The following is a 15,556-nucleotide window of genomic DNA, read 5'->3' on the forward strand; positions in this document are numbered from 1 at the left end:
ACGTTTGGGGTGGTGATAAATCATACAGTCGGGTGGTTATAAGGACGGCTGATTTCTGGGCATCCATTTGCTAGATGCCAGGCTTCTCCCCGCCATTCTCCATCTCTATCGGGAGGCACATACCCACCCGGAACAGGCAATCAACAGAAAGGAAGTCCTTGAGACTCCTGGTGGAATTCTTATACGAGAGGACGGTAAGCCGATCCGGGCCCAGGTTGTGCGAACGATATCAGCAATGTTTACCCTTTATGGGGAGCTTACTAGATGCCAGGCACTAGGCTACACCTTTATAAACATACTATCGCGTGCACACACACGCCCAACCGTTAAATCTGCTTGCTTTTCTTCCCAGCACTAACCCCTGTCTGATGATCTTACGTATTTTATTTTCTTATTCTCTGTCTCCCCAGCTAGACTAAAAGCTCCACGAGAAGAGGCACGTTGCCTTTCTTATTCCTTGGTGTAGTCACAGCTCCTAGAACATTAATCAGCACACAGTGAGTCCCCAGTTATGTACTGCTGAATGATGAGGAACCCTGACAGCAATTCTGTGTGAGGTACCGTCACTCTCGTTTTACAGATGAGGAAACTGAGGTCTAGAGAGACAACTGACTTGCTCAAGGCCACACAGACAATAATCGGCAGAGTTAGAATACAAACCTGGGTCCGCAGTTTCCCAAAGATGGACCTCCTGGACTATTCTAGACTATATCACTTGGCAGTGGGAGGCTGGAGATGGCTCTTTCTGGAGTGCCAAGCTTTCTAACTCCCAGTTCAGTGACTTCACTTTGCCAGCCTGATATTTAAATGCCATGGTATCAGTATTTACACCACGGAAATTGGTATAGTGCTACCAGCCATGCTTCCTCTTCAGAAGAGCTGGTTCACCAGCTCACGTCTGGATATCTGGGTAACACCTCTGGATAGCAAGGGTGCTCCGTTAGCGTTGTGGATTGCCTCTTACTGATGCTTAAATTCTCAGAGGCCTCCTTATTTCTCCTGGTCCCCTTCCCCTGAATCCACTCTTTTCTTACTGCCCAGAAGAGGAAGCAGGCATACCTCTGGGGCAGGAAGGGGAGCTGTAATTCTCTCGGTGGGCTGCTTTCCAGACTTGAGGCCACGGCATTGCCTGGGTTTTCCGAGTAACTGGTCCTTATTCCTCACAGACTGACACAATGAACCCTGGGCAATCCACCCTCATGAAAAGCTTTTCCCAGGGTGATTTGTGGAGGTGTGAGTCCTCCATTCCCTGGGTAACCTTTCAGAGCTGTAATTATCGAGGATGGGGAGGGTGTCTACTAGGCTTCCCTTTTCCCACCTCTCGTCTGGTTTGAACTGGGGCTTTGTGTCTGTCCAGGAGACTCGAGAAATTCTCGGGTGCTGTTCAGAGAGATAATAGGTGTGTTGATCATGGAATCCCACCCTCCACCACCAACCCCGTGTGAAGTGCTAAGCTGCTTGTAAGCCAGGGTGGCAACAAATCTTTCAAGAGGCTGTTTGACAATGCTTTATGGCACGTAGGGTAACAAGGCTCTAGCTGAACAAATGGAAAAATTAGTCTACCTTAAAATAGCCAAGGCAAGTAATTTCCTATCACCTTGTTTCTTAAATGTACTTAACATCTAGAATCTGGGCTTCCCAAAACATGGCTAAGGGTCATCCGTTAAAACGGCAACTTGCAGATAAAAAAACTTGCACTTTAATAGTTGCTCATAAAATGATGCCATAAGCCGTTCTGTTAGGAGTGGGAGGAGTTAGGAATCCAACAACATCCATTATTAAGTATTCTTGAACGTAACCGGCTTGACGCAGCCTAGGGGCACGACTCTTACCCCACATCCACTAAGGCTCAGCATCCGAGCCCCCGTCCTCTCCAGGGGCTTCCAAGGTCTCACACTTTAGGTTTGCTTTTCTTCTGCTTTTTCTTGAGTGGGATGGTTTGCTTTTCCAACTCCTTTCTCCAGATTTCTAAACTACGCCTCACCCCACAAGGAGACTTAGTGATGGCAGCCAGCCAGTCTGCTATTTTCTTGTGCTCTTCCTTTTTCTTTTTCTCTTCCTCTTTCTTGAACATTTTTGCTCTTTTTTACGTTCCTTTTGTTCATTCACTCATTCATTCATTTATCCTATTCCATCCATCCGGTAAAGATCTATTAAATAATGTCTATGTATCATGAACTAAGAATGCTAAGTCCTGCGAGTACAGGAATTCAGCCTCCAAAGGGTTTACCCTTGGGGGAGGGGTGCCACACAAGTCAAGCAGAGGGGAAAGAGCAAGGCACTGTGGGTGTGTGTGGGACCTGCCCCTAAGAGCTGGAGAAGGCTACGTTTGATCTGTGACCTGAAAGATGAATGAGAGTTTGTAGAAGGAAAGGGGAAGAGTATTTGAGACAGCAGACAGCAGGTGCAAAGGTCCTGAGGCACAAGGCAGTATGGCTCAGCAAAGGGGCTGAAATTAGCACTGCAGGGCTGAAGTGTGAGGTAACTAATGGCAAGAGATGTGGCTGGAAAAATCAGGAGGAGCCAGATAGTGGAGGGCCAGGCACACCAGGATAAGGAGGTGGGACTAGATTCAGAAGGTGATGGAAAGGTTGCAGCTGTGAGTGACAGGATGAATAAAAGAGCAAAGGGAGGTTAACCTGTTCCCCACCACACAGTCACAGCCACCCTTCAAGAGCAGCCTCTGAGCTTCTCAAGATGGCTGGTGTCACTACGGAATGAGTCATCTGGCCTTAATGTTGATGACTTGGGGGGGGGGAGGGGGAGGATGACCATGACTCACAGGGGGCTGAAAATAAACCAGCCCTATAACTTTAGGTGCAAATGAGAATGAATGGAATCTCTGGGGCTCACTGCACTTGGTCTTTTTGGAGGAGGAGAGGGCTGGGTACTGAGATTCGGGGACCACTAAACATGATAGCATCTTGCCTGCACCTTTGGCAGGCAAATTACTTCACAGCCCATGAATATCAGTCACTAAATTCTAAACCTTGGGTGCGAAAACCAAGTTTGATAAATGTGTCCAGCTATTGGAATAAAGACCCAGAATGCAAGCAAATCCTGAAGTTCAGATGTTGCCAATGCAAAGGCAGCCCGGGAGCTGCGCTTGGTGTTACACATGCACTCACTCGTGCGCACACCCCCTCCCTTCCTTTCCTTGAAATACCAGTTGCAAATGTCAATTCCTAAAATATCTCAGGCTTACAAGGCGATACAATTAAAAGTGACCAAAAGATGAGGCAGAGGTGTGTCTAGGAAAGTTGGCGGTGGGGGGTAGCTCAGAAAATAAAAAAGGAAAAAATCAGTCAAGAAGAACCATGAATCCAAAAATCACATTTCAAAATGTTTCAGTAATGTGTGGGTTTATAACATCTCCAAAATTCCTGCAGTGTTTTTATGGGTTCAAAGGAAATAATTGCACATACTTGATTTTACTCTCTAGAAAAACTTGCCCTGATGTTATCACTTGAGGAAGTGACTAAGAAGGCCTGACCTTTAATTATCGACCAAACACCTAGGTTACAGAGCATAAGTCCCTTTGAGAAGCCCGATTAGCTTGCCCAGGGTTAACTAGCACATTTCTTCGCCCACCCCCTATTTCTCGACTAAGAACAGTAGAGCCTACTTTTCTAAATATAGTATGTTAAATCCAAGAGGTTTCAAAAAAACATATATTTTTTTAAGGCTAAGTGGCTACATAAAGGACAAGAGGCTACATAAAGAAGACTTTCCAGTATGCCCTTATTTTTTAAATTTTTTTATTTTTCCACTGTTTGGCCACATCTCGCAGCATGTGGGATCCTAGTTCTGGCAACCAGGGATCGAACCCACGCAGCCTACAGTGGAAGCGGGGAGTCGCAACCACTGGACTGCCAGGGAAGTCCCCCCAGTATGCCCTTAGACTGAGCCTCTCAAGCCAGCAGTGAGCACACAATCCTCCCTGCTCTTCTTTTGTCATGGGAGAGTTCTCTGGATAATCCAGACACTTCCATGCACTTTTTTTTTTTTTTTAAAGAATGAGCATCTTTCAAAACGGCATCTTCCAAAAACCAATGACTCCCAGGAACAACAAATGTCCCCACCATTTGACAGGGAATTTGGTACCATTCAAAACACATTTCCCAAGAAAGCACCTCCTCCCCACCATGTAGCTTTCTTGAGTCCAACTCTGAAGGCCATCCCTGTTGTGAAAGCGGCCTCTGGCAAGAAGTTGAAATTGCATCTATCTTGGTAAAATGGGATATTATTTGGGGGGGAGGGTGGGCGGAATTAAACTTCGGTAGTTTTTCCTCCTTTCCTCAATTGTACTTTGTTCACAGCTTCAGCTGGGAGAGAGAGTGCTCACATTTAGTTTGGAGTTTATGAGTTCATATTTTATAATTAACGTTGCCAACAGGGGAGTTTGATTAATACCGAGCAGTGGATTTTGAGCAATGTTCCATACAAATTGCCAAATTTAGCAATAAAATAAATTGGTTATGTGAACATAATTAGTAGGATGACTACTTAAAATTCAAAACTGAATGTGAATAATTCCAAATCATCTGAGCCACAAATCCATTATTTGTGTAGAAGGGAGAGAGTATAGCATTTGGGTTTTATTTTGCCCTCACCCACAATGTTATTCAGTACCAAGCTGCACATAATGAAACTTCTACAATGGGTTGTGACAATATTTTAGAGCAACCCAGAAACACACACAGACGCGCGCGCATGCACCCACACGGAGGGCATGTAATAGAGACAAGAAAGGCTAAACGGTGGATTTTCACTGCAAATGTAAAAATCTATAACGAATTGTGCTGCAAATGCTGCATTACATTTTTTCTGACGCGCCATACATAAACCTCTGGCACACAATCACTCAGGAGAGCTTTTCGCCTTTAAATATTCACGGTACCTTATTATCGCCCTGGACTTCTCCAAGCCTTTGCTGAAGTTCTTTCATTTCCTCTCCCAGATGTTTGTTTCGGTCCTGAGAATCTCTCAATAGCTGTGCAAGATTAGCCTGCAAATATCAACACATTAAGAAATACAGTCAGAAACGGAGTGGAGAAACACAGCTTTATTAGGCTTCTTGCAGCCAGTATCCAAGCCCAGCTGAACCATTAGAGTAAACACACGTACAAATGCAGCAAGTGTGCAAATCATGCCGCTACAACTGCATGGAGAGACATAAAGGGTTGGCCATGAACCTCAATCTGGGGATGCTCTTTGTTTCCAGAATGGCTCACAGACAAGTGATGGAGGGCTTGGTCTTATTTGACTTTTTTTTTTTTTTAAAGAGTTCCTCACGAAAACTCTTGCAAGTGGTCCTAGTTCAATTCTAACTTTGGGTCAACAATATAGGAAACATTTCATTTCCTTGTTTGGATAGTTTTCTTTTTCTTTCTTCAGATAGATCATGTGTAATGAACTTTTCCTTGCCACCTTAATGTCCAGAATTTTGATGTAAAAAAAATCAGCCAGAGAAGAGACCAGTGAGGTGTCACGATTTCAGAAATCAGGACCCAGGGGGAATTCAACAGTCTGCTGGGCTGGTTCTCTCACCTGCTCATTCCCCTGTTCTAGTTCCCAGAGTACCAAACAGCCAGGGTGAGCGCCTTCCAGTCCATCTTCACGATGTCATCCCTCCCTTCTCATTTCCTCCTGCTCAGAGCGGATCCCTCTGGCCCCTGTGCGCAGTTCTTTCGTCCAGCTTCATCAACACTTCTCGGGCCCTTGCCCCAGAACACACAAGCACCCTTTACCATGCTCCCACCCTTCTCAGGTTCCCTCAGCCTGAACTTGCATATGCTCCCAAACCATGCACACGCTTTTCTCCACTCAAGCCTTTAACTTACTCTTCCACTTTACCTCCCATGGCTGCTTCTTCGATACTATTTGAAGGTTGCGAATTTGCTCTAATTCTCACCTGGCTTGTGGCACTCTTATCTAACCTCAGCAAGAAGAAATGAGCTACTGAAGGGCAGAGATTCTTTCTTTCTCCCTCCTCAGCCTCCGCGTACATTGCTCCAGGAAGTGCTCCTGTTCCCGCAAATGTTTTAAAGACTCATGATGAATACATGAATGAAGGAAGGAGGGAGGGAAGCAAGCCAGCAACCGGAATATGACGCCTGAAGAGGAATCGATCAGAAACAGTCACACGAGGGCCTTGAAAGTTATCTTTTAGATTCCCTCCATGTGATAACTGAAGAGCCCAAATCCAGAGACACTGTGGACAAGTGCAGGTGTAGTGGCTAAATCCCCAAAGACATCAATGCGAATACTTCCGGGAATACTCAGGTAGGTAAGGTAACCAAAAGGGGGTGAAAGGGAACGAATGCAAGGATCAAACCTTGGGTCATCCTTGAGTCCTCGCTTTATCTTACCTCCCGTATTCCACCCATGGGGACACCCAGTGTTTCTACCGTCAAGGGAGCCCCCGTCCAGCTCCCCCGAAGCTCACCTCCCAGCTGTTCCCCACATACACCAGGCAGGAGCCCATCTCAGCGCTGCTCTCTCTGCCTGTTCTCCTGGACTGAAATGCTCTCCCTCCAGGATACCTCTTGGCTCACTCCCTTGCCTTTTTCAGGTCTTTGTTCATAGCGCATCACTTCAACGGGGCCCACCTGGACCACACGATCTAATCTGCAGTCTGGCCACCTCCCCCCTGAACACCCAAGCCCTTTCCCCTACACTACTTTTTATTTCCACAGCACGTGCCGACTCTTAACATACCACGTAATTTATTTTACGGTTTATTGCCATCTGTTTACATATGTTTATTGCCTACTGTTTATTTCCTGTCTCTCTCTCCCTACTAAGACAGAAGTTCCATGAAGGGCAAGGGACTTGGTTCTCTCTGCTGGTCTATCCCAAGCACCTAGTGGATGCTGCAGAAGTATATCTTAAGTGAAAGATATATGCTGGGTCTAGAGGCTGGTCTCAGCCTAGGGAAAGAACTGAAATAATCAAATACTGAAACCAGTGTCTGGCCTGCAGCGTTGCACAGAAACCCCACTCATCCCCTCTGGCTGGATTTGATCCAGCTCTGATCTCCACTCATTTGTGAACGTTACTCAATAACGTGATCTAATTCTCAACCCCATATTTGCAAAGCTCTGTTTATCTTATAATAGTTATGTTCCAATTTTCCTAGACTTCCATTCTCATCAGATAAAAATTTGGTGAAGGGTGAGGAAAATTAATCCCCACTTTACAGGCAGGAAAGCAAAGAAACAAGAGGCACTGTGATCAATTGACTATTTTTGGAAATTTCTCCCGAAGGAATCAGATAGACTAAGTTGGATCCCAGTTCTGCCACTTACTGGGCTGGCTGACCTTGGGTAAGTTTATTCACCTCTTGAGTTTCCCTACCCGTAAAATGGAGGTAACCATACATACTTCATGTGGTAATTTGATACTGACACTGACTAATGAACCTAGGACACCAATCACACTGCTTGGTATACAGCAGGCACTGGTTAAAGGCTGGTCACCCCCCCTTGACTCTGCCCTTCCAGTGGCTCCAACTCAATCGCTCAGCGGAAGTGGGGTGGATCTGGCTGAATGGCTCCTCAGACACGGCGGGCTCCTTTGTCATCCTGCTGCTTCACTTACTCATCCATTCATTTCTACAATAAACATTTACGGAGTGCCTACTACGTGTCAGGCACTCTTTTAGGTTCCGGAGGTAGAGCAGTGAGCAGTACAGACAAAGCCTCTTGTCCTGTAAACTTACATTCTAATAGATGATATTATACTTATTACATTATATTACAACAAAATGAATAACGACCGAGGAGCTGGACGGTAAGTGCTACGGAAACAAACACAGCAGGTAAAGGCAACAGCGGGTGCCGGGAAAGGCCACAGAAGGTCGCTGGGAAGCCCACCCTCGAACCAAGGCTTGAAAAAGGAGAGAGAGCGAGCATGCGCCTTGTGGATATCCTGGAGAAAGTTCCAGGTAGGGACAAAGGCAACCAGCTCCCTCCTCTCCCTCTCCCCCTCACATCACCAGACGTTTACTTTGGAAAGCAGTTCAAGGCCGCTAGAGTAGGTGGACCCCAGGGACTGCACCGAAGTGGAGAGATGACTCAGTTCTCCATTTTCTTCTCCTGGTTCCTCCCCTCCGTCCTGCAGCAACCCTGCCGTAGCACAAGGTATCACAAGTGGGCAGCCTCTCCTTTTCCCCCTGGGAACTCCAGAACATTTCCCAGACATTAGCTCAGCAAGCACAATCCCTCCCCCAGATGGAGAGACAGCCCCCCTCCCCCCCCCCGCCCTGGGCTGGAAGGACTGGCCCGAGGTGGGGCGGGAGGAGTAGCCGGGTACTGGCAAGCGGCTAAAAGTGGCCTCAGGGAGCCTGCTGCTGCCTGCACACAGCATCTCAGCACCCCACCTGCAGGCGACCCAGCAAAATTCACCTTCGCAGGAGCCTGCTTTGCTTAAACAGTGGAAGAGAGACGTTCAGAAAGAAATGTTTGTAAGAGCCACAGTGACACGTTAACAAAAGACACACACACACACACACACACAAATCTACAACTTCCCTAACCTTCCCTTCTTTTTTTTTATTTAATTTTTAATTTTTTACAATAAACTGCATATATTTAGAGTGTACAATTTGGTATCCCAATCTCCCAGTTCCCCCCCAACCCTCCCCGCTTTCCCCACTTGGTGTCCATATGTTTGTTCTCGACATCTGGGTCTCTATTTCTGCCTTGCAAACCTAACCTTCCCTTTTTGAATCAATAATGGCTTGAGCCCCTCAGGTGGGTGGGACGACCCTCACGTTTGCTCGCCAATGTGACCAGAATAGTTAAACCCGTACAACTTGAATAGTCAGTGGTGAAAGACCTCGACCTCCGATCTGTCACAGATCAGTACTTGTGCAACATACGACACAAAAATCACTTCTTAGGAAAACAAATTTAAGAAGACACCAAGGCCCCAAGTGCTTGTTAGACTCACCTGACATAACATCATGCATAGTGTCAGATTGCTCTAAAAGTTTCGGAACACTTACTCTCAATTTCCGCACTTATAGCGGGGACCAGAAATGGCAGCTTGCAGCCTGGCACTGGTCCTCGGGCCCCACGTTGAATAGCATTAAGCCCAGTGATAGTCCCCAGTATTTGGATGTTAGAGCAAGGCAGGCACCCAGTTTATATATCAAAGGTCCCAGGGATACATGAAGCAAACGACAGGGCTGCTTTAGGAGACAGCGATTCAGAGACCCCTGTGATTGTCAAAGTGACTGTCAAACATTATTTACTCTGCAGCCTGGCTGAAAAGAAACCTACCGAAATAAAGACAAGCGTTTCCACAGCAGCTACAGAACAACAGTTAATTAGAATCACATTGCCTCCAAGGGAATTCCCTGTAAATCTACCCTGGCTTTCAAATTGACCCCTGGGGTAGGTAGGGTGCGGGAGACCCCCTTGTAAAACAGGTGACTGTAATTTTCTCTCACGTTTCACAGGCTGGCTTACTTGTCAACACACGATTCTTTTCTATTCAGTCCTTCCACCTCCTCAACTCCCAAACAATAACTTTGAAAACTAGAAAATGACTATTCTGATACGGTGCCTAATTCCGTGACATACACCTTAAAGAACAAAAAAGAAAAAAGAAAGAAAGAAAAGTAGTACATTTCAAAGCACTCAAAATAGAGGAGAAAAGTTCACACAACTCTTTTGACCAAAAATAACACCCATGACTCACACACATTCACTATAACCATCCATCAGGCTAACACACGGCGCTGCATATAATTTATCAGCTATGCAGAGCGCTCTGTCTCTGTGTTATTGAAAAGGACTCTGTGACCATCAGTTTAGAATAGCAGCACTATGTAAAGGAAATGTCAGGGAAAAAGTGGCAGCCCGTCTAACACTGGAAAGGATTTCACAGGGAAGGAAAACAAAACCAAGAGATTATTTCCTCTAAATCTCCTGGGCGTGGGGGAGGGGTGGTAGCATAAATAGCAGAACATGAAAAGGTTTCAAAAGAAGCCTCTTTTAAATAGTTAGATCTAGCCAGGGCTGACGTTGAAAGGTTGACAGTTTCGCTCAGATAATAGTGGGATGCTGACTATTCTGGAGTGTATGGTAGAATCTATATATTTAAGTCACTCTGTCTAGCTTGGAGTTGAGTTTTTAAAATAGTGATGGCGAAGGGAAAGAAGACAGATTTGATGAAAACATAGCTGGGAGACCCAAGGCTGAAAGGACTTTACAGCTGTCCTTTCCAACACACCTTCCTTTGTCAAAGATCAAGTCAACCCCAGATTACAATGGATGTCTTCAGAAGCATCCCGCCAGGGCTGGCCCCTGGTGTGGGGACTGTGATGCTTGTGGAAATTCTCTCTGCACAGAGATGAAGACTACACGTCCTGACAGCTGTTGCAAAGGCAGAGATCTGGGAGTTGGGAGAACTGTGCACATCTCACCCCAACCTCTCTGTCTTTTTGTGGAAACTCTCACCGAGGCAGATTAGTCACGGGGACAAGGGGAGCTGTTCTCCCTTTCTTCAGGTCCTGCTGCATCCTAAACTCTAGATCTTGCCTCCACCACTGTGTTTGAATTCCTTTATGAATGTCACAAAATACATCCAAATTTATACTATAGACGCAATACATTTTTGAAACTTATAAGAAGTGGTGGGAGATTTTTTTTTTTAATGGTATATCACATTTGGCAATGACAGTCTCTGTGAAGGACATCTGTTTTCAATGATCAAATAACCAAGACTGGTTTACAAGGAAGGGGGAATTCAGGATACCAGTTGTAATACACAGCCCTAAACCTTTTAGAAGCGGAGAAAAGGATCCACTATATACCATTTTCCTCCCTGATGTTAGACACGAAAAGTTGGATATGAGGCAATCAGAACATACCACCCCAAAATATGCTCCTTTGCCATGAGGATTATTGTGATCTGAAGGCAACTGAGAATCAGCAGATACAGAGAATATTCTTCCCTCCCCTTTTCAGCCTAAAAACAGGGCATAAATTTCCCTTTGTGAGGTGTCCCATCCTCTCCATACCTGGAAGAGAATAGCAACTCTTTATCACTGGACACACACAGCACTGGTACCGTGATGAGTCTGCATAAACAAACCTTACTAAAATATCACCCTATCTTCCATTAGTTTCCTGTGTATCTCATGGGCACTTTCCCGCAATTTGTCATCCCTGGAAGCCCAAACCCCCTTTCTTTTACTAAAGTGGTATATAAGCCCCCAAGTCTAAACAATTCTTTGAGTTTCACTTCTTTTCTGTGAACTCCCAGGCATGCAAAATATTCATGAAATTGTTTGCTTTTTTCTCCCGTTCATCTGTCTTTTGTCAGTTAAATTTGCAGGCCTCCATGCACTGAACCTAAGAGGGTAGAGGAAAAGCTTTTCTTCCCCAACAGATAAAAACAAAATGAAAGAAAGTGATGAAAAGTTTAAGATAACCTTCCAACCTTGCCCTAGCCAGACCCTGGGAAGGCCACATGTTTTCACCGGAGTCCTTAAGTAATTCAGCTCAGCCATCAGGAGGGGAAAGGGGTAACATTCTAGTTACTATCCCTCAAGTCATCCTGAAATATTTGTAATTTATTAGATATACACCACTTTAGTACCCTAGCCATGGAAAAGTCATTCTCCATCATAATGTAAAAATAACGTATACCAGAAAATCCTATAACTTCCTTATCAATTTGCTGACATATTAAAATTGGAATTCAAAATGGGAGAGGAAAAAAGTAAGAGAGAGACAGTAAAACCTTGACTTAGGCACTTCCTCAAGAAGAGTTTGTTTTTTGTTGTTGTTTCTTTAAAAAAAAAAAAAAAAAGCATGAGAGAGAAAAAGAGACCAGATTTAGAAAATGCTCAACTACATGGTGTTGACCTCTGAACCCTTTAAATTCACACCTTCAGTAGGGTAAAGTACTCCATTAAGCAAGAATATGTTAAAAAAAAATGTTTGATAAAATGTGGAGTGTACTTGGGTGGTGTGATGGATAGCAAATTTGATTGCAATTTCTACTCTGCTACTTTGGTCTACAGCGACTCCTGTGTTAACAGTAATAGAGTGAAACTTGCTTTGCTGAGCAAGGGCCCCTATTCATAGCAACTGCCAAAGTGATGACCTCTGCTACAGCGACAGCTTTCTTATTTACAAAAAACAACCACCCGAGAGCTCATTCCACACAGAGCTTTAGGCTGTGCAAGGAGCCCCCGGCAGCCTACTCCCACCTCACAATCTCCAAACACACACTTGGGAACGAAGGCATTTCCAGGCCCACAGGCAAAAATGCTCTTCACTAGGTTTGGGAGGTTGCTATTTAAATAAATGTTTGCTTAATCTTGGCCATTATGGTTCTGCGTCTGCCACTTAGTGGCTCCCTTAATATCTCCCAAGTTCTTTAGACTCATTGAGCCTAAATTCCCCCATCTACAAATTGGGGGATGCTCTCACCCTCCTGACAAAAATTGTTGCAAGGATGCAAAGGGCTTCTGAGCAGGAGGCGTGAGCACTCAGAGTGAAGTTACTGTTATTATGATTTGGGAGGGCTCCCACAGGCTAACCCTGGATTTCTTCCCAGTTTCCCTAGTGTAACAGTAAAGTTGCACTGTTCAAAGTGTTATAAAAAGAAACATCTCAAAGCACTCAAGATCTTTGAAGGAAGTTTTAGGTTCTGAGCATCAAACCGAGATGCATATACAAAGTTGCTCTGATTTGTGGTCACGGGGGACTAAAATAAGATTGACCAAGAAGACTTTTCTACTGAAGTAAAAGGCTCCCTCCCATCCCACAAAGGGCCACTCTGTGCTCTGATTTCTCCAGGGTTGTCATCCTGGTGCATGTCACCGTCTAAATAAGCCATCACTTTTTAAGGGAAGAAAGCAAAGGCTCCCTCCCCGACCAGGAGGAATACCTCCCGTGGTACCTCAGCTTGAAATCAAAACAGGGAAAGACAAAGATGTGTTTGATTGTTTATTCAAGGAGGAGTTTGCATGGGGAAAAATGTGTTGCTGTGACCCCAAAGAATCCCATCTTATAAGAAGATTAACCCTAGACAATTCAAATTTCCCTTTATCTCCTTTGGAGGAGCTGCTTGTTTAGCAAAAGAAAAATATTTAAAGGGCTGTTTGAGATCTTTTGGTGATCTCGCACTGCGGTGCAGAGAGGTGCTCTGTGTACAGTTCTGCGTGGAGTATCAAGAGGGAATTTTCATTTCAATGTCCCATGAGAAGCTATTAGTGAAATCACCGTTGGCACGATTTCTTCACAGCTTCTTTAACGGATGATTTGCCATTGGAAACTGAGTTGTTTTCAAAAGGATTCTAAATTCTAAAAGAGAGCTTCAATCGACAACCAATATTACTAGAACTACAAACATGAATATTCTGGTCTGTCCCGCGAGGAAGAGACGAAAAAGCAGCAAGATATTGTGGCGAGATATTGGTGGCCACAAGAAAGAACACTGGCCTAGCAGGTAAAGATTCCCAGCTCAGTTTCTGCTTCTCAACCCCTCCTAAGTAGAAGCCTTCCGATAAAACACTTCATTTTTGAACTTCCAAAATGGTTGGATTAAATGTTGACTGTGCATCTTCCCCATTCGAACAGCCTAAGAGTCAAATATGGAACAAAAACCTGAACTAGAATATTGAACGATAAGTAAGCAGATTTGGATTTTGAGTCCTGCTGTATTAACCTGCTGTGTGACCTCAGACAAGTCACAGAAAAAATAAAAAATAGCCGACACCCACTGAGCACTCACAAGTACGAGGCATTACAAGCACTGCCACACCAACTCTTTATAAAAACTTCACGACTGTATCTCCGATTATATTCATTTTGGAGAGGAGGAAATGGAGGCTCAGAAATGTTACACAGCTTGCCCCGGATCAACGAGCCAGCAAGCGGAAGTGTTATATTTGAATCCACAAAATTGGATGCCAGAACCCAAGCTTTTACCTACGGCCATCCATGATGCTGCCCTGAGACTTTATGAAAGACCTAACTTGCAGGGCGGCCGCAGAAGACAGCTGGGAGATGACACACATACACAGATGCACACACGCGTACATGGTCTCTGAAAAGCACAAAGCACTGCAAAGACTGAGGATGGGGTATTGTTTCTACTCACATTTGAGAAGAACCCTCAATGCATTTACAGTCAGCTTGAGCTGCTACAAAAAAAAGCACCATAGACTGGGTGGCTCATAAACAACAGAAATGTATTTCTCATGGTTCTAGAGGCTGGAAATCTGAGATCAGGGTGTCAGCACAGTCAGGTTCTGGGGAGGGCTCTCTTTCAGGCTGCAGATTTCTTGTTTTGTCCTCACATGGTGGAGAACAGCAGAGAAAGCAAACTCTCTCCTGACTCTTATAAGGGCACTAAACTCCCTGGTGAGGACTCCGCCCTCATGACCTCATCTCACCCTGACTACCTCCCAGAGGCCCCGCCTCCCAATGCCATCACATCGAGGAGCAGAGTTTCAACATATGAATTTGGGGGGGGGGCAGAAACATTTCGTTCATCACAGAGCGATGACAGTAATCTCTCCTGAGCTGAGAAATGACCAGAGGAAGAGTCCACAGAAATTCCTCCTTCAAGTCAAGAAAAGGAAGTCACGGTCTCGAGGCTGACGGGCAATAAGATGCTCCATGCAGCATCTTCTCCTCTTCCAATATGTGGATCCTTTGACCCCCGTGTCCCATCTGTTACCCCGGCAGCTGGTTCTCGTTCCAGCGCCTTCTGCTTACACAAGGCACATTTGCTTTAAGCTAGAGGGGTAAATACTTCACCTACTGTTTTGCCTTTGGGATAAACATGCAGTATAAGACAGGAGACACTAGGTCAGGGTGCACGCTTCTACCCTCATCTGGTTGATGAAAAAGTGAAGAAGGTAATTGTGCCTCTCCCTTCTAGTACTCCTAAGCCGTCGGCTTCCGGCTAAACGGAAAGTTTCACTGTAACCACTGCCTGCAAGCTGAAGGGTGCGCTCTCTTCCCCACGCTGAGCTAATGATGTGGGTATCTTAACACCCCCTCCTACTCACCCAAAACCAAGCCCATGCTTTTACACATAAACTAACTAAAGGTAAATAAAATTTGAAAACATGCATTTTAAGCAGGTAACATGCTTTTTCCAAATACTGGAACTATTTCCCCCCACTGTTTACCAAGACCTTTCTTCCGTGACTAAGCCAGAATTCCCTCCCTGGCTTTGGGCAGTATTTTTCTCTCCACTGCACCGATTACCATTTAACATCCTCTATATTTCAATCATCTTCTTATTGTCTGCTCGTAGCACCCCTACTAGAACCAAGGGGACTGTATTATTTATCCTCCAAACCAAGACACTTTGGAGAGAGCAGGGAGCACTAATACAGACTATGCCAGGACAGGAGGTCAAAATGGCAGGGATGCTGCGGACACAGAAGGTCTGGTCACCCTAACCACAAGGCGAGTTCCACACGCTCAGAGATTTGGGTCTGACTTTTCTGGCCCCTGTGTCCCTAGTGTCTAATTAGCACAGGACACCCGCCCGTGAGGTGTTCAGTAAATACTGT

The 15,556-nt window shown here is 45.2% G+C and overlaps 1 protein-coding gene across 1 annotated transcript in view; it reads right to left on the minus strand.

Moving 5' to 3' along the window:
- Positions 1-15,556, minus strand: part of CCDC149 (coiled-coil domain containing 149) — a 92,805-nt gene that overhangs the window by 39,457 nt on the left and 37,792 nt on the right. Inside the window, 1 exon segment of the mRNA XM_057728146.1 lies at positions 4,901-5,008. Coding sequence (XP_057584129.1) covers positions 4,901-5,008 — 108 coding nt within the window.

The sequence above is a fragment of the Hippopotamus amphibius genome, chromosome 3 (genome assembly GCF_030028045.1).
Source record: "Hippopotamus amphibius kiboko isolate mHipAmp2 chromosome 3, mHipAmp2.hap2, whole genome shotgun sequence".
In the NCBI taxonomy this organism is placed as follows: Eukaryota; Metazoa; Chordata; class Mammalia; order Artiodactyla; family Hippopotamidae; genus Hippopotamus; species Hippopotamus amphibius.